Source organism: Chrysochloris asiatica, unplaced genomic scaffold (genome assembly GCF_000296735.1).
Source record: "Chrysochloris asiatica unplaced genomic scaffold, ChrAsi1.0 scaffold00013, whole genome shotgun sequence".
NCBI lineage: Eukaryota > Metazoa > Chordata > Mammalia > Afrosoricida > Chrysochloridae > Chrysochloris > Chrysochloris asiatica.
Genome location: NW_006408531.1, coordinates 1,756,557 through 1,778,860, shown reverse-complemented (window position 1 = coordinate 1,778,860; position 22,304 = coordinate 1,756,557). Strand labels below are relative to the sequence as shown.

The 22,304-nt window shown below is 39.2% G+C and overlaps 1 protein-coding gene across 1 annotated transcript in view; it reads left to right on the top strand.

Annotated features, from left to right (window-relative positions):
• The window catches only part of UTRN (utrophin), a 574,637-nt gene that overhangs the window by 20,454 nt on the left and 531,879 nt on the right, over positions 1–22,304 (top strand). The window contains 10 exon segments of the mRNA XM_006834702.1: positions 1,021–1,113; positions 2,484–2,561; positions 2,899–2,991; positions 6,240–6,412; positions 7,068–7,183; positions 7,857–8,017; positions 12,779–12,982; positions 14,379–14,560; positions 15,407–15,557; positions 17,035–17,154. Of these exon segments, the coding sequence (XP_006834765.1) occupies positions 1,045–1,113; positions 2,484–2,561; positions 2,899–2,991; positions 6,240–6,412; positions 7,068–7,183; positions 7,857–8,017; positions 12,779–12,982; positions 14,379–14,560; positions 15,407–15,557; positions 17,035–17,154 (1,347 nt within the window). The 5' untranslated portion in view covers positions 1,021–1,044.

Sequence of the window (22,304 nt, the reverse complement as noted above, 5' to 3'; positions counted from 1 at the left end):
GTTCAAGCCCACCATTCACTCCTTAGGGCAAAGATGAGGCTGACTGGTAGTGTAATGATTTACAGTTTTAGAAAAACCCTATGTAGTTTGCTATGAATTCAGAATTGACTTGATGGCATTGAGTTTGATTTTATAGGGATCCCTGGTGGCGCAGTGGTTAACATGCTCAGTACCAAAAGTTTGACAGTTCGAACCATGGTTCCTATACTATGGGGCAGTTCTACTCTGGCCTATCAGGTCAGTATGAGCCTAGAATCGAGTCTATGGCAAGGATTTGACTTTGGTTTTTATGAAACTTTCAACCTGAATACTGGATTTGGAATGTAAGGGTCAAACGTGTCTTAAGTAGTAAGAATTGAACAAATGGCTAGACCTCATCAATTGTGCTGCCTGCCTCAGTAGTGGTAATTCTGAGAGACATTATCATACTGGTAAATTCAGCGATGCGTACATGTACACACTGATGTTGCCTCTGCCTCCAGAGTCTGTGTCCTCATTTATACATTTTACATGTGTTTCTTTACCATTCCTTTCTCAGGAATTTGAGGGAGCTTCATAAAGCTCATGGAAAAATAAAATGAAAAGATAGAGGAATTTGTCCAGGAACGTTTTGCAGCCCTACATGCATAGCTTTGTGAAGTCATATCAACATTAACCATTGCTTTTTTCTATTTTGGCTCCTGTTCTAAGAAATAATGCAAAACATACTTCTCAACTTTAAAATTAAACTTCTTGTTGTAGTTAAGTGCCATTGAGTCCGTTTCAACACATAGTGACCCTGTATAGGGTTTCTGAGGCGTCACTGGTGAGTTTGAATGACTGACCTTGCAGTTCAAATCAACCTTGTGGTCCAGTACTTATCCTATAGTGCCACATCTCTGTGTTTGTTCTTCTGATACTAGGAAAGAACATCCACAAGTTTTTATTGGGAAAAAATCAAACCAGCCATTTACATTGTTTTTGGTTACATTTGTAATTTTTTGCTACCAGAGTAACTCATATTTTACTTTTTCTTTACAGTGTGGAAAGCCACCCATCAGTGATATGTTCACTGACCTCAAAGATGGAAGGAAGCTCTTGGACCTTCTAGAAGGACTCACAGGAACAGCACTGGTGAGGGCTGCCATCTTTAAGAATGAGCTAGCAGATTGTTGTTACTGATCCTTACCCACTGAAGGTCCCCAATGATGACTGAAAATACCAAGGCTGAAATAGGAAAACTGAAAAGATTTATTTTTAACCAGTTCTCTAATAGATCAATATTTAGACTTTCTTGAGGGCTCTATTTTAGTCAAAGATACAATTTCATGAAACCTTTATTTCTCTGAGACAGCTCAAGTGTAGAAATATAAAGGAATTGATATGTAGAGATACATAAAGTTTTGAACAATGGAGAATATAGACAAGTACACTTAACGCGTTATATAGTAAATTTATTTAAAAAATGAATGTATGAGACGGTGCCATTCATTTTATTCAGGTTTTCAGTATTTATATTTGTTTCTTCATCATGTTCAAATGTAGGGCTTTATGTGTCAGGTACTATATGTACACACAGAAGGAAAAGACCTCCAGAGCTTGAATTAATATAAAGTTCTTGCCCTTTCTTGTCAAAGTGTGGGGTGCCACGCTCTCTCATTTGTTTTTCAGATGGTGAGTAGGGATCTGCTGGAAAAGGTGGTGCCTCTCTCAGATAGGATTTCCTGCCCAGATCATCTTTAGGTGGCTCTTCCTACCCTCCCCGTGGACCCTGTAGTGTGTCTGGAGCCAGGAATAGCACCTCTGAATCCTTCCTGCTCTGTCCACACTGTGCAGTATGGTGGTGACACACTTGTCCTAAAGCTTTCTGCATCTGGGCCAATTTAGATTTTTAAAAGCTAGACTCCTAAAACTGATTCTCAAAATTATCTGCACATTAGATTTACCACAAATCCTTAACAATTGCAAAGCCCACAGAACACCCCATGGCAGTTAAATCACAATCTTTGGGGGGGGGGGACAGACTACAGGCACTGGTATTTCTGAAGCTCCCGGTTGATGTTGTTAAGTGTCATTCGACGCAAAGAGAGGAGCGGCTGGTGGATTTGAACTTCTGACCTTGTGGTTAACAGTTCAGTGCTTATGGAGATTCCAACGATTCTCCCAAAATGGGACCAGCTGCCGTGGAGTTCATTGCAGCTCATGCTTACCCCCTGTGTTTGAAGGTTTTCATGACTGTGATCTTTCAGTTTGGAGCAGAAAGTGCTTTGCTTTTTGCTACATCCAGGGGCTTCGGGGAGATTAGGAATTCAGTATATCTAAAGATGTTCTGAGCTGGGGAACTTGTAAACACCAAGTTCCCAGGTTGCCTGAGAAATCAGCCAGGGTTCCAGGTACAGTGAGGTGCTGCCCTCTCAGCTGGCTGTTCAGTGTCAACTGTTATCAACTATGTCAAGGGAAACCCTGTTTGATTTTTTTTTTTTTTTTTGTATCTTCCTTTCCAGCCAAAGGAACGTGGTTCCACGAGGGTGCATGCTTTAAATAATGTCAACAGAGTTCTGCAGGTTTTACATCAGAACAATGTAAGTTTGTGAGGTGACTTCTGGGCTTCAGCTGTATAACCAACATTGTTTATTCTGACGCCAAACCCTTGCATTGGTATCGAGTGGTTTTAAGAAACATTTACCTTCAGTACTGAACCTGTTCAATGAGTAAAGGAGTATGTACTAATGTGCTTTTTCTAATGACTGTATTGATCTATTATATAAATAATGTGTTTCTAAGATTTATTTGTGCCTTAATTCTCTTAATATGAAATATCACTGATGATTCACTTACATTGCTGGCTAGGCTTGCTAAAATGAAAAGCTGCTCTTCTGTGGAAAGATAGTCTTAACAGGTATTTTTTCATCCTAACAGGTAGATTTAGTGAATATAGGAGGAACTGACATCGTAGATGGAAATCACAAACTGACTTTGGGATTACTTTGGAGCATCATTTTACACTGGCAGGTGGGCACTTTTTAGCACAAATGGAAAATTTTATCATTTGGCATGGAAAAGACTGAGAAACGATTCCATTTCCCTTGAATAGGAAAAAAAGTATCAGTTAAAAATATCAAATTTAATTCCCAGACACCTTTCACTTAGATCCCCCCTGTGTTAACCCACTACCTTCGAGTCCATTCCAACTCACAGTGAACCTGTATAGAATTTCGGAGAGTAAATCTTTATGAGAACAGACAGCCTCATTTTTCTCTTATGTAGTTTTATATATTTCTGTGTGCCTTCTCTCCAGTTTTCTCTTTCTGCCTAAACTGTGTATATTTCCTAAAAATAGGAAATTCTCCTAAAAACAAGGACTTTCTTCATATAACAATAATAAAATCTTAGTATAATATAAATTTATATGTAAGTATGTATTCTGATTAGTTTTTCTGTAAGATGATAAATACTATGTTATATAATCTAAACATGCACTATATAGCTATCAAGATCAGGAAACTGACATTGAAAGAATGTAATTATTTCATCTGTAGGTGTTATGGAGATATTATCAATTGTTCCATAATATTCTTCTTAACAAAAGGAAACCCATGGTCAAGCAATGCAGTCATATTTGTCAGGTCTCTTTTGTCCTCTTTTAATCTGGAACAGTTTCTGAGTCTTGGTTGGCATTTCACGATACTGACATTTTTGAAGCGATCCGTTAACTGAAAGCTAGTAATTTTTGTAGCCCTCACTGTAGGCGTGGTTGGTGTTTCCCCACGATTAGGTTCAGGCTGTTCATCTTTGGCAGGGATGCCATAGAAGTGATGTGTATTCTTCTCAAGTACATCATATCAGGAGATGTGATTGTCCATTTGTTCTATTTCTGACAGTATTAACTTGTATCATTTGGGTAAGGTAGTTTCTTAAAGTGTAAAGTGACAACCCTTTGTTATTATACACTGTCTTGAGGGGATATACTTTGTGATTGTATAAATTACATTTGTTACTTACCAAATTCTTATCTATTAGTTTTGCTGAGCATTCATAATACTCAGTTGGATGTTAGTATATGTTTGCTTAGTTTCACCATTCTTTCTACATTTATTACTTGACTTTCTACTTGTAAGGAAGATCTTGGCTATCTGTTGATCTCATATAACTGTCTTTCTATCTGACCATTCACTTGTCTGTTTACCTATATATATCAGGATAAACTTTCTAGGTTATAGTCTTTCACTCTCATTATTTACTTTGGTGCTCAAATTATCCTAGATTTGGTCAGTAAAACAAACCATACCTTAGAACTTTTGAGACTGTAAATCTAGACAACTTCCTCTTTCTCCTGTGGAATGACTGGTAGTTTTGAATATCTGATCTTGAGGTTAGCAGCCCAGTGTTTACCCCACAGTGCCACCAGGGCTCCTTAGATTTGACCAGTAGGAGTCCTTTTAAGTTGATTCCTTTTTGTTGTTATGATTTTTCTTTTTAAATTTTTAATATGATTACATCATTCTTTGAGTACTTCCTTAAAATATGATGGTGAGTCAAAAATATATTAAAACGCCTGTCTACGTCCAAAGCTGATGACAGCATTGAGTGTCCACATGAAATGAGTCTGTTGAATAGACAAGTGACAGTGGATTATGTAGCTAATCATTTTCAAATCAACCATGGCTCTGCCTACGAAATAATCCATGACAAACTTTGTTTATGAAAAGTTTGTGTGAGATGGGCACTGAAACTACTCACGGAAGAGCATAAACAGAAGCATTTGGACCTCTGCAAACAAAATTTGGACTGATAGTTAAAGGAAGGTAAAAGTTTCTTTAAAAAAAAAAAAATCATTACTGGTGACGAGACATGGATTCATCACAACAAGACATGGACTCATCACGACGAGACATGGACTCATCACAACAAGACATGGATTCATCACGACGAGACATGGATTCATCACGACGAGACATGGATTCATCACGACGAGACATGGATTCATCACGACGAGACATGGATTCATCACGACGAGCCTGACAGTAAACAGCAGAGTGTGGAATGGAAACACTTTCATTTGCTGACCAAGAAAAAGTTCAAAAGTCTGGAAAACTGATGCTTACGATTTTCTGGGATTCTCAAGAGTCAATATTGGAACAATATCAGGAAAAAAGGCTCAGTGAGCAACAGTGCTCCGTGCAGTGAGTGAGATGTTCACTGAGATGCTGAAGCCTAAATTTCTGATTAAAGGCAGAGGAGTGCTAGCTAAGGTCCTGGTGATCTTGCATGACCACACACATCCACACACTTCTGTCCAAACTGTTGACACTCTGCAAAAACTTCCTTTTGAGGTGTTAAAACATCTTCCATATCATCCTGATCCAGGACTTTCTTTCACCTGTTTGGTCTCCTGGAAGCAGCCCTTCAGGATGAAGAGTCACCTCTGAGATGTAAAGATCAGCCTAAAACATTTTTTTTTAAAATAAAGGAATAAAAAACTTGTTGACAGATGGACAAAGAATATTGAAAGCAAGGAGATTATGCTGAAAAATGACGTATTTACCCTTTCTACAAGTTGCTTAAAATAAATTCTACAGCCAGAGTGTGGATAATTTTTGACTCACCTTCGTATTTGTGTTACTCTGAATATTAATTAAAATGCTAGTTCTAGATGATAACTGTTATTGCCAACTGAAAGGTAACTTCATTCTTTTGATTTTATTGTCAGTCAAAAATTTGTCTCTTTTAACTCATTTTTGTAGAAAGTAAAATAGCTTCCTATTAAAAAGTCTTTAAACTCTAACCCAGTGTCACTGAGTCCATTCTGACATTCTGCAAGTCTATAGGACTCAGCAGCACAGCTCCATAGGGTTTCTGAGACTTTAAATCTTACAGGAACAGACTTGAAGATAGCAGGAGCCCAACTCTTAACCCTGTGTGCCACCAGCTTGCCTTAAATGGTTTTTTAAATGTAAAGTATTAAAATGTTACATTTTTGTGCTGATGAAAGCAATACTTGTTGTAACAGACATAATGCAAGTATTGATTTGCCTGTAGAATATACATACAGTATAGTATCCAAAGTTTAGTAAAATCACTTCTAAATCTTAGCGCCACCTAACAGTCGCTAATAAAAATTTACCTTTCCAGTTTGTAAGGGGAAATGTAGAAACAGGATGAGTGCCGATTCTCTGATCCTAATGGTCAATTTAATGAATGCACTATTCTTTACTTAAGAACTTGATTCCAGTGATTTTATCCTGCGTTCTCTGAAATAGGTCAAAGACGTGATGAAAGATATCATGTCAGACCTGCAACAGACCAACAGTGAGAAGATTCTGCTGAGCTGGGTACGCCAGTCCACCAGGCCCTATGGGCAGGTCAACGTCCTGAACTTCACCACCAGCTGGACAGATGGACTCGCCTTTAATGCAGTGCTACACAGACACAAGTGAGCCTTTTAATTTTATTTGTTGTTGTTAGTGCTGTGGAGTCTGTTCCGGCTCAGAGCAGACTGGTGGGTTTGTACCAATGACTTTTAAGCTAGCAGTCCAGTGCTGATCTTAGAGCGCCACAGTATTTTACTTGGGTTTTGTGTTTCCTGTCTGTTTCACTTCCATTTCTCTTCCCTGAAACCTCTGTCCAGTCACCACCCTCCCCAGCTTGCAAATGCTTTATCAACATATTGTTTCAAGCTTTTATTTCCAAGAACCTTAGAATGGGTTGCCCATTGTTTCATCTTTGTAAGTTACTTTCAAATATCATATATTTGACCAAGCTTTGAGTTATAATTGAAAATATATGCTATTTCTTGAACTCACAAATATGGTGGTTGATGGTGGTGATATGCTGTAGAGTCAGTTCTGACTCATAGCGAGGCTGTAAATCTTTATGGCAGCAGAAAGCCTCATCTTTCTCCCATGGTAGTTTTAAACTGCTGACTGTGAGATTAGCAGCTCAACTTGTAACCACTATGCTATCAGAGCTCCTTACTCACACATATATAGAAATATAAGTACAGTATGAATAGCGTATTTATTAAAACAGTGACTCCTTTTCTCAACATGTTTTATCTGTGTTGCTTTTTATTTGCATGGTGATATCAGACCTGACCTCTTCAGCTGGGATAGAGTTGTCAAGATGTCCCCAATCGAGAGACTTGAACATCTTTTCAACAAGGCTCAAACTTACTTGGGAATTGAAAAGCTGTTAGATCCTGAAGGTACTGCTCAATATTTAATTACAACTTGGAATTTTGAACACTTGAAAAGTGATGTTTTTGTTCGTCTCCTTTTGTTTTTAGAATGAGTTACAAGAATTGAGGAGTGTTTTTCATTTGAAGTATATGTTGAAGCAATTTTATTTTTGTAGACATTGTATACTTAGCAATTTATAGGGTTATTTAGTGAGAAATCTAATTACATTATTGGAGAATAGTTCATTTATATTAGAGAAAGATTTAAAGTTTAAGGAAACCACAATTATTAGATAAGCAATTCCATATTTGGTCTAGTTCCTTTAATTGGATCTCTGTGTGAATTTCTTGCATGTATTATATGAACAGTAGTTATCAATGTTGCAATGTTGAATACTAGACTTATTTTCATGGTAGGAGTAAAATCTGTCATTATCTTAAATGGTAATATATGATAGCTTATCTTTGGACATATTGGGGTACTCTCTAGGGAAGGAAGATTTTAAAAAATATTTATTGAGGAAAAATATTTCATTTTTCTTTGCCTCATATATTATTATGTGAAATAGAAATTTGCTGCAAACATTATATATTAGGTATTGTTTATGGGTACCAGAGAGTTATCTTATATATAATATTGAACAATTCACTTATTTTGGACATCTAATTTAAGTTGGGTCTTATTTTCTTCTACTTTTAGATGTTGCTGTTCAGCTTCCTGACAAGAAATCCATAATTATGTATTTAACATCTTTGTTTGAAGTGTTGCCTCAGCAAATTACCATGGATGATATTCGTGAAGTAGAAACACTTCCTCGGAAATATAAGAAGGAATGTGAAGAAGAAGAAATTAATATACAGGTACGTTTTCATTAATCTATATTAAAATGTTCAGCTTGTCATCCTTGTATTTGTGTTCTAATAGGTACTATTTAATAGCTAGATGAAATCCTTTAATAGCTAGATGAAATCCTTTTTGTTGTTGTTGTAAACTGTTGTCGAGTTGGTTCTCACTTAAAGTGCCCCTGTATAGGGTTTCTGAGGCTGTAAATCCGTGCGAGAGTCCAAAGTCTCATCTTTCTCCCGTGGAGCAGCTGGTGGGATCAAGCCACCAAGTTCCTTTTTAGAGTGTTTTTGTTTAGAATGAGAAAGAACATCTTAGCGTCTCAGCTTTTATTAGTTAACAGAAGAATTTTAGTTTATCAAGTAACTTGATTTCACTAGGAGTAACAGAAAACTGAAACTTGACTGACTCTATTAAAAAGGAAAATAAGTAATTTCATACAACAGCAAAAGTAGAGTTAGGATCTAAAGCTGTTGACCTTTGTTTGGTTAACTTGGAAAGAGTGACAAAGGAGAGTAGGCTCCTTGGAGTTAGGCAGACTTGTGCTCAGTTTAGGAAAGGAGGTTAAAAGTAAGCTGTGATTTTCCTCATTTTTGAGATTGGCTGTTGCACCTCTTACAGTGAGACCTCCAGAGAGACAGATAACAGTTAAATCTTTCCAGCAGTCTGGGTTACCTACGGGTGTCCAACGGGGCTTTCTGTCACTTGTGATGTTCAAGAACATGGATGACCTTGGGGATGGGTAAGGTTTCCATGGAACTTCCAGACCACTGGTGACCCTGCTTGTATTTAAAATACCTGTGACGCAGAGCTACCAGTATTATAGTAGCAGGCAAGCCAGCACGGTCCAGCAGAGTGATAGATTATATATAACTGCTGAAAAATTGCATCATATTATCCTGCATTATGGTACAGCATTTGGGTAGCACAGGTTGCCTTTTAGTTTTAGAATTATTTCTTTGTTTTTGTTAGTATCCCAGAAAAACGGAATATTTTCTTCTAGCTTACAGTTAAGGCAATTCTGTCTTAAACAGAAACAAAATGAGGAAGGAGACTTTGTTTGCCTTTCATGATTTTTTTTTTTTTTCCTAAATGACTTCTGTTTAGAGTTAAGGGTGGTATGATGAGAATTAGAGAAACCATTTGCTGTTTGATTAAGAGCAAGTGTATTAACCTCTTTATTTGCATACTTTCATTAGTGCTTTACAGGTTGAATTCAGTTAATTGAAGAAATAAAATGTGATCAAGTTGTAATCATTTGCTTTTTGATATAAGTTGCCATCTACTACTCTCCAATGAACCCTAAATAGCCAGCTTGCTTTTCTACAAACATATGCTGAACAGCATTAAGAATGCAGCAGATAATTCCTACATTTCTCTGTAAATATCTCTTAATCCTTTCATCTGTTTTGGCTAATATCTGCTGAACATTTGCATATAGATAATGCCTTTCATTTCATCTCTCCCTCCAGAGATGCTGGTGCCTTAGGAAGTTACTGATGGCTGACCACCGATCTTCCTGGTCCTCAGCTATCCTTATTTATATTGTAGCGGCCTGACACTAAATTATCTTCCATCAGAGTTTCAGGAGTTGAGGTTCAGAACATAACTCTTCTTAACTTTCTGTTTGACTTCATTTGTTCTTGTAATTATCCGATGTTTCAAATGTATGCTCACCGGCTTATTTGTTTCAGCTGACCGAGTTCATTTGATTTTTCCTTCAGGATGCCTTTTGTGTGTTTTCTTTCCAGTCCAGTTCTCACACCCCTTAAAGATCTCGAGACTCTTCTCTTGTTCACAAGTCCCCACCCACGTTTACGTTAGGCAACTGCACTCCGGCACAGTGGACTTTTTCTTCTTATCCTAGGTTCTTGTCGATGCAGGCTTCTCTTTCTGAACTGTCCCTTCACCCACTATGTTGTTGTTCCTAAGTGCCATCTAGTTGGTTCTAGGGGAGAAATGGAATGAAAAGATAATAGAATTTTCCACAAACTTTTTGTCTCCATCTTGTATGCATGACAAGCTTTCCATCCGTCCATAATTCAAATGAAACCCTTTTCAGAGCAGTCTTCTGTGATTACACACAAACACATACACACATGGTTTTTGTTATCTGTTTCATGGTGGGTTTGAATTGCCAACCATGTGGTTAGCAGTCCAGTGCTTGTCCTACAGCACTACAGATAGGTATGTAGGAGGGGACAGCAATGCTAGTAAGGTATGCTCACCATGGAATAATCAACCATTCAAGATCGAAAGGGCAGCATTTGCCTAAGGACAAAGTGGGTGAGAAGGGTTGGGAAGAAAGGCGGAATATACATAGGAAGTGGGCTAATGGTTGTTACATGTTGTTAAGTGCCATAGAGTTGATTCATAGTGACTCTGTGTAGGGTTTCCTAGGAACAGCTGGTAGGTTTGAACTGCTGACCTTGTGGTTCACAGTCCAGTGCCGATCCTATAGCCACCACACCAGGAGCTGTTACATGGAAGGAGATTATTGCAGTCGTTAAGATGAAGCAGAGTGTATGATTCGTAGAATGTAAAACTCATGATCTTCTCTGTAAATCATTCCTCAATTCACAACAAAAAGTTAAAAAGAAAAAAAGACTAGATGAGATCACTTACACTTGTAATAAAGAAACAAGAAAGGAGAGACCAGGATTTAACTTTGAGAGATTCCTTATCAACAGGCGGATAGCTGTTACTGAGGTAATAGGAAAACAAGGACGATGTGGTGTGGCTGAAGCAGGGACATTTAGAAGAGGGGGAGCGATCAGCCATGAGGGGTGCTCCTGAGAGGTGGAGTGAGGAAGATGAGTGACAGCTCAGGACACTTCTGGTTTATGTCTTGTTGTCCTAACACCATTATTAATTGTAACTCAGAAGTGTTCCAGTTTGTCAGCAAATTATAGTCACCTCCAAGACGATGCTTGAAAGTGGGTTTCTCAATGGGCAGTTTATCGGAGACCTTGAAAATAGGAAAAGCCTTTTCAGTAGAGTGGTGGGAACACATGCTGGGTCAGAGGGAGCGGAAGTGTTAACACACTGTAGTTGTCAAATGCATGGCATTTAAAAAAATGAAAACTCTGTAATTTCCATGCACTTGAAGTACCTTGTTTAAACTTTGTGGATGAGGAGTGGGGGAGTGGAGACAGCTTGTGGGTTAATTTTAAAGAAATTTTGCTCTGAAACAGAGAGAAAGTTGATTTGGTTATAAGATTCCAAAGTATAAAAGAAAATACTTCACTTGTGCAGAAAGAGCTTAAAATAAATTTGTTCTTTGAGCCCTTTAAGTAAGCGACCAGCAAGTAAACTTCTAGGGCAGTCGTCTTTAAGAAAATATTGTCTGTCAGTACCGTACAGTCTGTTTGGGTAACTGTCATTCAGCGTCTAAAATGTGATCCAGTAAGAGCAGTTGAACTAGGGGTCAAAACAAAGTTCTGACATCTGTCTCTGTTTCTTTAAACCACATCCATCCTTCAAAGCCCAGTGTGTTCCAGCTTCTCTGTAACACTTCCCTCACTGTTGAACTCAAGTAGTATCCTTTGTCAGAACCACGGGAAGCTATAACTTGGTTCAGAAGAGATCCATGTGGGCTAGTCTCTCTCCCCAACTCTCTTAAAATCGCCTTGAGTGCATTCTGCTTTTGTACTTTTTCCGACCCTATTGTTGGTGGTGGTGAGGGACCAGTCGCTGGAGAAGGAGATCATGTTGTTAAGGTGGAGGGTCAGAGAAAAAGAGGAAGACCCCCAGCGAGATGGATTGGCAAAGTGGCAGCATCAGTGGGCTCGAGCATAGCAACCATTGTGAGGTTGACCCAGGACCGGGCAGTGTTTCATTCTGTAGTGCTTAGGGTCGCTATGAGCCAATACCGACTCGATGGCACCTAACAACAACAATATTGTTGTTATCATCTGCTTTAGAGTTGGTCCCCAACTTTTGGTGACCGCATGCACAATGGAATGACATACTTCCCAGCCTTGGACCATCATGATCTGTTGCAGATCAGATGACTTTGGTCCATAGGATTTTCAATGGCAGATTTTCGGAAGCAGATCAGTAAGCTTTTCTTCCTAGTTGTCTTTCTGGATGATCTGCTGAAACCTGCCCTCATTAGAGCAGCATGCACACCCCTGCTGGCGTACAGGTGATGGCTACACGTCGGGTGCACTGGCAGGGAATAGGACCCAACTTCTCCAGCATGGGAGGCTAGAATTCTTCCTCTGGACCAATGTGCCCTTGCTCTTGCCATCCTAGCACAGCCCTGGTGTCACAAAAGTCAAGTGCTTGCCTATTAAGCAAACAGTTGGGGTTCAGACCCATCCAGCATCATTGCAGAAAAAAGACATAGCAATCTGCTTTTGTAAAGATGACAGCTTAGAAAGCCGAGTGTGGGGCAGTGTATGTGGAAACTGACGCCAGGGCACATAACAACAATGATTCACTGCAGGGCTGGTCAGATGCATGGGAATCAGAGGAATGTCTAAGACACAGTGGCTGGTGGCTGTGTGCCGTGGTGTCGATTCCGACGCATAGCGACCCTGTAGAGGGTTTCTGAGGCTGTAAATCTTTACGGGAGCAGAACGCCTCATCTTTCTCCCACCGAACAGCTGGTAGTTTCAAACTGCTAACCTTGCGGTTCACAGCCCAATTCGTAACCACTACGCTACCAGAGCTCCTTCTAAGACACAGTAGTGCCTACCATAAGGCATGTCCTCTCCAAACCCTTTTCTCATCTTCCTGAAGACTGTGGGCTTTTCTTGGCTTTGTGTTCATAGAGAACAGTTCCGGAAGAGGAGCGGGAGAGTCACCGAGCTGAAACCCCCAGCACTGTCACCGAGGTGGACATGGATCTGGACGGCTATCAGATAGCACTAGAGGAAGTGCTGACCTGGCTACTCTCTGCCGAGGACACCTTCCAGGAGCTGGATGACATATCTGATGATGTTGAAGAAGTCAAAGACCAGTTTGCCACCCATGAAGTAAATATCTGTTGTTTCTGAGTGGGGAAGCTCTGGCGTGGGGTCTGTTCCTCACTGCAGAGGTTGACCTGCTGTTTGTTGCATACTGATCTGTGCTTCACAGAAAGGTCTTGACATATTTTAGAGCTTGTGGTGTGCAAATAGAGCTTGTAATTTTAAATTGGAGTGGGCGAGTCACTGCGTGTTAGATTTAGATTTAGGATTTTAATCTTTGAGGAACTTGTGTGTTTCGTATAGTCACCGATGAAAATCAATGCAGAGTGCAGCCCACTTTGGAAGCAAACAAAATGACTAATCAATATAGCCAATCTCAAGGTTTTGAGTCTTAACCAGAAAGTGATTAGTTTTATTTATTATATTATTAAACGAATGTCACACTCAATGTTCCTGTACAGTTTTATATAGTGAAAATACTATCTCGAGGATGGATCGTGTTTGCAGGATAGCGAATTTAACTGTATGAAGAGTTCTTTTTCAAGAGGCAGATTTTTTTATATTGATATGTTAATTGAAAGGCCTTGTTTTGCTTAAAAAATAATAAAAAATGATATTCTTGAAACAGTTCCTTTGGTGTGAGCATTGTTGTTGTTATTAAGTGCTGTCGAGATGGTTCTGACTCATAGCGACCCTGTACAGGATTTCTGAAGAGAGGATGGTGAGTTTGAACCCTGACCTCACAGTTCAAACCGACCTTGCGGTCCAGTGTTTATCTTACAGCATCACATGTGTGAGCCTGGCATTTTATTTATTATAATTACCTGTTAATATCTACTAGCAGCATAATCAACATTTACTTAGAAATGTTGTTATTGTTATGTGCTGTGGAGTCGGTTCCGACTCATAGCGACCCTGTACAGAGTTTCCGAGGCTGTAAATCTTTACGGGAGCAGAAAGCCTCATCGTTCTCCCACAGAACAGCTGGTAGTTTCGAACTGCTGACCTTGGGGTTCATAACCCGATTCGCCACCACTACACTGCCAGAGCTAGCTAGTGTTAATTGAAACAATAGTCTCCTTGATCTCTGTCTGCCCTTTTTTATTGAAGTCAAATGCTTGATTCCTGTTTTCAGAGCTTAAAGTATTAAATCCAAGTCTACTTTTCCTTTTGCACATTTACCGTTGATGTTATTGTTATGTGCTTTTGAGCGGGTTCCAACTCATAGAGACCCTTTGTAGGGTTTCTGAGGAGCAGCTGGTGGATTTGAACTGCCGACCTTGCACCTCAAACTTACCTTGCGGTCCAGCACATTATCCTGCAGCGCCATACCAGGACTGCACTTTTACTAGGCTCCCTTTTCTGCCGCACTGGTGTGTTGGCATTAACAATTTATTAAGATTTTCTTTGTGTGTATTTTGGCAATTAGCAGTTTACAAATCCTGGTTCTGCCTGCTTCCAGGTATTTATGATGGAGCTCACCGCACACCAGAGCAACGTGGGGAACATCCTGCAGGCCGGAAACCAGCTGATCACACAAGGCACTCTGACAGGCGAAGAGGAGTTTGAGATTCAGGAGCAAATGAGCCTGCTGAATGCAAGATGGGAAGCGCTTAGGGTGGACACTATGGAAAGGCAGTCCCGGTGAGTGGACAGCAGAGAAAAGAGCGTGGTAGCTCATAGACTTCATTGTCAGGAGAACTTGAATAGCAGTCACACGTGTGTGAAAACCCAGCTTACCTCTGACTCTTCTTTTTGTATTGCTGAAATTTTGTATGGTGTTTGTTTCCCCCTAGATAATGTGAACCAAACCCAAAGGTGCACGTTGGAATCAGCAATTGGCAAAAAGGGACAAACCATTTCATACATGCAGTTATACCTGTTTGCAGTATTGGAATTGGCAAACCATAAACTTGATAAGAGAACGGGACTATTGTAGCAGTATGGGTTTACGTAATCTCTGGGAGCACTTTCTGAAACAGTTTCCATGCCTTTCCCCCCACACCCTCCCCATGAATCATTTTATTTCTCGTATTGTGCATTAAGGAGTCAACCACATTCCATTACAGTTTCCACCTATTGCTAACAGGAATTCCTGGTTGGAGGAACAATGATTGTGATGTTAATAAAGGGTGTTGTGTTTTTACATTTTTTGGATGCATTTTAACAGGCTCCATTTAGGAAGAAATAAAAATATTGTCCCTGGTTTCTGTATTGAAAAACAAGATGCCACTTTAAATAGTCGTTGTTGCTATCAAGTCTGTTCCAATGCATAACAACTCTGTCTAGGATTTCCAAGGAGTAGCTGGTGTGGTTGAATTAGTGACCTTATGGATAGCGGTCCTGTGCTTATCCGGCAGTGCTAAGGCAAGGGTATCTATTCCCTTGCCCCATTTTTATTTATTTATTTTGTTGTTGTTGCCTTTTGTTTCTTTTACTTGGTGAAGGGGCAAAAACTGTGGGAATAATGTTGTCTTCTCCCCTGGGCAGGCTGCACGATGTGCTCATGGAACTGCAGAAGAAACAGTTGCAACAGCTCTCCACCTGGTTAACCCTCACAGAAGAACGCATTCAGAAGATGGAAACCTGCCCCCTGGAAGATGATTTACAATCCCTACAGAAGCTGCTAGAAGAACACAAAGTAAATCTGCCTCATGTTTCTTTTATACCTTATCAAATATGAAAAAGCATCACTTAGCATTCTAAGGGCTTGATGGCATCTATCATTAGTGTAGATGTGAGACAGGTTTTCAGTGTCTTTTTGTATCAGTAGCTCCTAGCGGCGAGTTCATGGCAATGTGACTTTTCTGAGCCAAGCATGGAAGTGCCGGTGAAATTTGACATCGGCAGTTTTCTTAGGAAAGAACAAAGCTTCATAAATTCTCCAGGGTTTTCTCAGACCTCAGTGTAAATGGTTAAGAACACCAATGTGTTGGCCTCAATGTGGCTTGTGAGTGAAGAAGCAAACCTTAAGTTTGGTCTTTTCCTACTGCTTTCAGGAAGGAATCACTGCTTCTCTGATCTAAGAAAGCATTGGTCACTAGTTGAGGGAACCAAACTTTGATGGACGATTCAATTTGGTCACTAGTTTAGGCAATAGCTTTCCTAGTTAAATGTAAGGAACAGGACAGTAAAATATGTTTTTGGCAAATTGAAGATTTTAAATGAAATCTCTAGATAACCAGTAAATAATGCTTTGTTGTTAGTTGCCACCAAGTCAGTTCCAGCTCTCGGTCACCACATGTATCAAAATAGAACTGCTCCCTAAGGCTTTTGAAGGCTGTGATCTTTCAGAGGCAGGTTAGCAGGCCTGCCATCTAATGTGCCTCTGGGTGGGTTTGAGCCTCCAACTTTTCGACTGTATTTGATTATTTGTTTGTGCCAGTCAGACACTCCTAAATAAAACTCTGTTGTTGTTGTTAAGTGCTGTCGAGTTGGTTTCCACCCATAGCAACCCTGTATGGGGTACCTGAGGAGCAGTTGGTGAGTTTGAACAGACGACGTTGTGGTTCAAACCATCCATGGAGTCGAGTGCTTATCCTACAGCGCCACACATTAAACAACTTGAAGGTTATTTACACAGCACTTGGTAATGTCTGAGTCAATTACACACTCTCTCTTGACCTTTCCATAAAAGGGTTGAGAATGGTAGGTTTCCTTTTATCCTTAATTGCTTTACTGAGTAGCCAATCAGTATAGCTTTTGACTATCACACAACACCCTACTTATTTCTCACTAATATCATTCTGAACAAAACGAAGTGATGATCTCTGGACTTTCTTGATGTGCTGATTCCTAGACACCTCATTCTTTAATGCCACACACACACACAAACACATATATATTTTTTTACAAGAATTTTGAATATTAAGTTATGACAGCCCATTTGCAATTTGTTATGACATTGCAGTCTCAAAGTGCTTCGGTTCAAAGTATTTTATTAAAATATAAAGGTGTATCCTGGACTTGTTTCATTAGTAGAACATTTAGTGTGATGATTGAAAATTTGAACACAATGCCTCATTAAGTATTCTTAATTACTATTGAGAACTAAGTGGATGTTAAATAGGTAAATGTGAAAGAGTGAAAATAATGGTTTCTCTAAATTTTTTCTGTAGAGTTTGCAAAATGATCTCGAGACTGAACAGGTGAAAGTGAATTCATTAACTCACATGGTGGTAATTGTTGATGAAAACAGCGGAGAGAGTGCCACGGCTGTTCTAGAAGATCAGTTACAGGTAAGAACCCTGTACCATTCGGTAGAACCTGTGGTCTGGGATCTCACTACCATTAAATCTCATATCACCGTCCAGTCAGTTCTGCCTCATGGTCCCCTCATGTGTCAAGAGTAGAACTGTATGCCATATAGTTTTCAATGAGTGATTTTTCCAAAGTAGATTGTCAAGCCTTTGTTTGAGGTGCCCTTCGGTGGACTTGACCTTGTTAACCACTTGTACCGCCCAAGGATTCCTTTTGTTTATCTAGTAGGATAGATTAACCTATGTTGGGTTGTACTTCCCATGGTGTATCACACTGAATAGATTGAAACAGCTCCTGACAATGACCGTTCACTTTAGGTGTTGGGTAGATGGGTAGGGCTGATTGAAATCTTTCACTTCTGTGTGGAGAACAGTAAGAACGGGAGTTGGAAGCTCCACAGTTGGTCTCAATAATAAGTTCACAGACCTTTTGTTCAGAATTACTTGAGTAATATTTTATATAGATTCCAGACCCATTTTGACTCGAATCCATAGGAGTGGGGCCCAGTGAATGTACACTTAGAAAAACTGTATATGTGTCTGCAAGTTTAAAAATTGTAGCTTTGTGCTGTTAAGGGAGTCCTAGTGTGGTGCTACAGGATAAACACTCAACTGCTAGGTCAGTTTGAGCTGCCAGGTCAGCGATGGCTTGAGCTCACTATATGCTCCTTGGAAACCCTATATACTATGAGTTGGATATGATTTAAAAATTTTTTAAATATGCATATGCAAGTTTAAAAATTGTAGTTATGTAGGATTTAATATTCCTATTTCTTTGACGGAGCAATGTGTGAATTTCAGCAACTTTGTAAGCTCCAACAAATTGCTTCTTTTTGCAAAAAGACTACGATACATCTTTTGTTAGTGTTTGTTTATGAAGAGATTTATTTGTTTTTCATTTGAACAGTACCTGAATTGCTTGATACGATGTTGCCCATTTGTGGTTTACAGTGACTTTCCAAGACTTTACTTTCAGGATCTGAAATCATCCTCCTTTTGTAACATTTAAATTCTGCTTGTGGTCCTGAGACTTTGGTGAAGTTGGTAACCTGAGAAGCAGGTATATGTGTCTTATTACAGTGTGGAAAATTAAATTCAGAGAGGGAAGTTAAATGAACTTCCTGAGACTGAGTGAAAACGAATACATTTTTATGAAGTTATTCTAACTCATGATGACCACGTATGTTTCATTGTAGAGTTTTATTTCACTGACTTTCTATGGCTGCTTAGGAAGTAAATTGTCAGGACTTTCTTCCAAGGTGCCTCAGGGAGGACTTGACTATCCAGCCTTTTGATTAGCAGCAGAAAGGGAATTTCCTGGTGCACCAGTCATGCTGGGACTGATGACCTGTCTCCTGACTCAGTTCTCTTCCTTTCCACTCTTAAAGCTTATACTAGTATCAAAGATTAAAGTCTTATAAATATGAATGAAATAATATTTGTTCACATAGAACAATAAAAATTCACATAAAGTTAGAGTAGAAATGAATACTAACCTCTGTTAACCATCATTTATAAAATGGAAATAAAGTGATTTTTTTCATTACAAATACCTTTTTTTGGTTCACGTATAAAACAAAAAATATATATTCATTTAAATGTCCAAAGAGCACATTCTGCCAGCCAGCTTCCTGCCTGCACACAGCCTTTCTCAGTTCTTCCTTCTTTTAGTTACACATTTGCTACTATTATAGTTGTGACACTCACAATTAATCCTGTTAACAGTTATTCACAAGTGAATCATAAAATCCTATCACTGTCATCCCCCGTCCCTTTTTACCAGATCCATCTGGAGACGTGGGAAACTATTCAGGGGGGATTCTACATTACCCACCTCATTCTGACATGAAGCACATTCAGGAACGCTTATAAGCCAGGCACTTCATGACTTTATAGGCCCGCCTCCCATTTTTGGATAGCTAATGTCTAGATTTCTTGTCCTGATCAGGCCAGTACACTGAGTAAACAGGTTGTGTTCAATGATGTGAAGAACCCTTCCATTCCAGTTGAATTTTGAGTCACTGCATTCATAGGCAAAAGTCTAGTTCATAAAATTGTAAAGTGACTTTTTGAAAGTTGTGAAGAATGCTTTTTAAAAATTGTCACCTATCAGAGGTGGGGCTTAATGGCAGCTAGGGTGGAGGCACAGTGAAGTTTTCCGTGAGCAATACCACAGAATACTAGGCAAAGAAGATTCAGGGCAGAGCTCCAAAAATTGGAACCACAGAGATAAGAATATTTAAAAGTTGGAAGGCTTATAGCTAGGGGAACTTGTAGTGGAAGTAAGAAATCGTGTACTTTTGAATCTGCCGGGCTAAGTGGCCCAGAGCTGACCACTTGGGTGTGACCAAATGGCAAGGCCAAGTGGGGGAGCAGACACACTATGGAAAAACACCGTGGGATCCTCGGAGCAAAGGTGGACAATACACTTTGTCGGTTTTCTTTTCTTTTCTTTTTTTTTTTTTAATATCTATTTATTGGCCCCCACTGTTTGCAAACCTCCATTCTGGTGACTAGAGGTGGTGCCTGAGCAAGTGGACAATACCCACCCCACCACTAGTGGGTTCTTCTGCCGTGCACGTGCACATATACTATATACTCTCAGCCCAAGAGCCAGCCCTGAACTGTTTTTTTTTTAGTTTTTTTTTTTTTTAATACAGAAAAGGCCAGAACAAGGGGTGTGGAGAGGGAAAGAGAGTTTAAAAACAAAACAGACCAAAAGTTAAATTAAATCCTGAGGTACAGTATAACAACCAACAGTGGCATCTTGAGATCTATCAGACAGCTTTGAAGGCAAGAAGCTGAAAGAGGACACTAAAGTCATACTCATATTAGGCTATAGATTTTTTTCTCTTCTCTCCATCCTCTCCCTTTTCTGCAATTATAGACTACAGTAGCTAATCTAGTTTTTGTTGTTGTTATTGTTGGTTTTTGGTGCTTTTTTTTTTTCTTCTTCTTGTTTTGTTGCTGTTTTGCTGTTTTATGCTACCCCTTCCACCTTTGGGGGACTCTTTCTCTCCCTATATTACCCAAGAAGAGACAACTACTGCTGCCATACTGTCAAGCTACAATCACACTCTATAAAACACCAACATCCAGGCAAGAACCATTGCCAACTGGGGAGGCAGACCAGACAAACCATTACACCAAGGAGGCAGACAACACCTGTGAAAGTTACACTGAGTTAAGCAATAAGAAGAATGAAAAGGGAAGATCACATCTATCTGGAGGCAATCAGAAAGCAAAAAATACCAAAACACATACTCAATTAGCTATTAAGGCCACAGATAAACACTAAACAAGCAGATGACCATATCAACACATATCCAACAACAAGATAAAATGTCTGAGACAAATGACCTAGAGGTAGACCTGGTCTTCATTCTGGAAGGAGGGCAGGCCTTGGAAATGCCTTAGAAGGAATTCAGAAAAATGATTATAAAATGTTTCAAAACACTTTACAATGGAGTTGAGAAAAATAAGGAAGAAGTCAGGAAAGCGCTACAGGAACAATCAAATAAAATAGATACAGCATTGGAAACAATTCAAAACCTACAGAAAGAGGTCCACACGATCAATAATAGAATATCAGAAATGGAAAATACACTGAAAGGGCAAAGGAGTAGAATTGAAGAGATGGAAGGCAGAACCAGTGAGCTGGAAGACAAATCTCTCAATACCACTAAGATAGAAGAACAAACAGAGAAAAGGATAAAAAAAATCTGAAGAAGGTCTAAGATTCATGTTGGACAACATGAAGAGAAATAACTTAAGAATTATCAGTATTCCAGAACAAGAAAAATCACTCAACTCCACAGAGAAAATAGTTGAAGAACTTCTGGAAGAAAATTTCTCTAATGTCCTGAAAAGTGAAAAGATAAATATTCAAGAAGCTCAACAAACCCTATGAAGGACAGACCCCCAAAGAAAATCACTGAGACATATCATAATCAAGCTCTCCAAGATCAAAGATAAGGAGACACTCCTGAAAGCAGCTACAGAAAAGAGGAGGGTAACACACAAAAGCAAGCAAATCAGATTAAGCTCGGATCTCTCAGTAGAAACCATGCAAGCAAGAAGAAAATGGGGAGAAAGATATAAAACCCTGAAGGAAAAAACTGCCAACCAAGAATCCTTTATCCATCAAAGCTATCAATCAAATACGACAGTACAATCATAACATTCCAGGATGAACAAAAGCTAAGGGATTTTTCCAAAGCCAACCCTGCACTACAAAACAGTCTAAAGGGAGTTCTGTGGATTGAGAACTTACAAGAACAAACAACAACCAGGGATTGATATGCATGGCAGCACCTTCCAGAACTAAATCGACAGAAGGAAAAGTTGAGAACAGAACAAAATTATGAGAACAAACTCAGAGAATCTGGGAGGTCAGTCTATTATCAAAACAATTGCAATATAAGAGATGGTAAATACGTAGAAACAGAGATCCAAATGGTGAGAAGGCCAGGTAGATTACAGGATAAAATAGACTGCACTAAATGGAGGGAAATGTTAGTGGACTATCAGGTAAACTCAAAGAAAATTAACACTGCACAACATACCAAAAAAATGAAAATCCAAAAAGACCATGAAAACATTAAAACTATTAGGAAACTCACAAGAAAGAGCACAAAAAGCATGAACTCAACAAAGGAAGACAAAGTGAACAAAGAAAGCAGCAACACCACACACACACAAAAGCAAATATAATGGCAGCAATTAATCCATACTTATCGATAATTACACTGAATGTAAATGGATTAAATGCACCGGTTAAGAGATGGAGCGTGGCAGAATGCATAAGAAAACAAGATCCCTCAATATGCTATCTGCAAGAGACACATCTCACAGAGACAAAAACAGATTAAAAGTCAAAGAACGGAAAAAAATATGCCAAGCTAATTCCAATAATTGACTCCATCCGTGGAAAGAGAAGATGGAAAAGCTCCATATTGTCAGTGAAGACAAGGACAGGGGCAGACTGTGGAACAGACCATCTATTACTCATATGCAAATTCAAATTAAAGCTGAAGGAAATGAAAACAAGTCCACAAGAGCCAAAACATGACCTTGAGTTTATCCCTCCTGAATTTAGAGATCATCTGAAGAACAGATTTGATGAATTA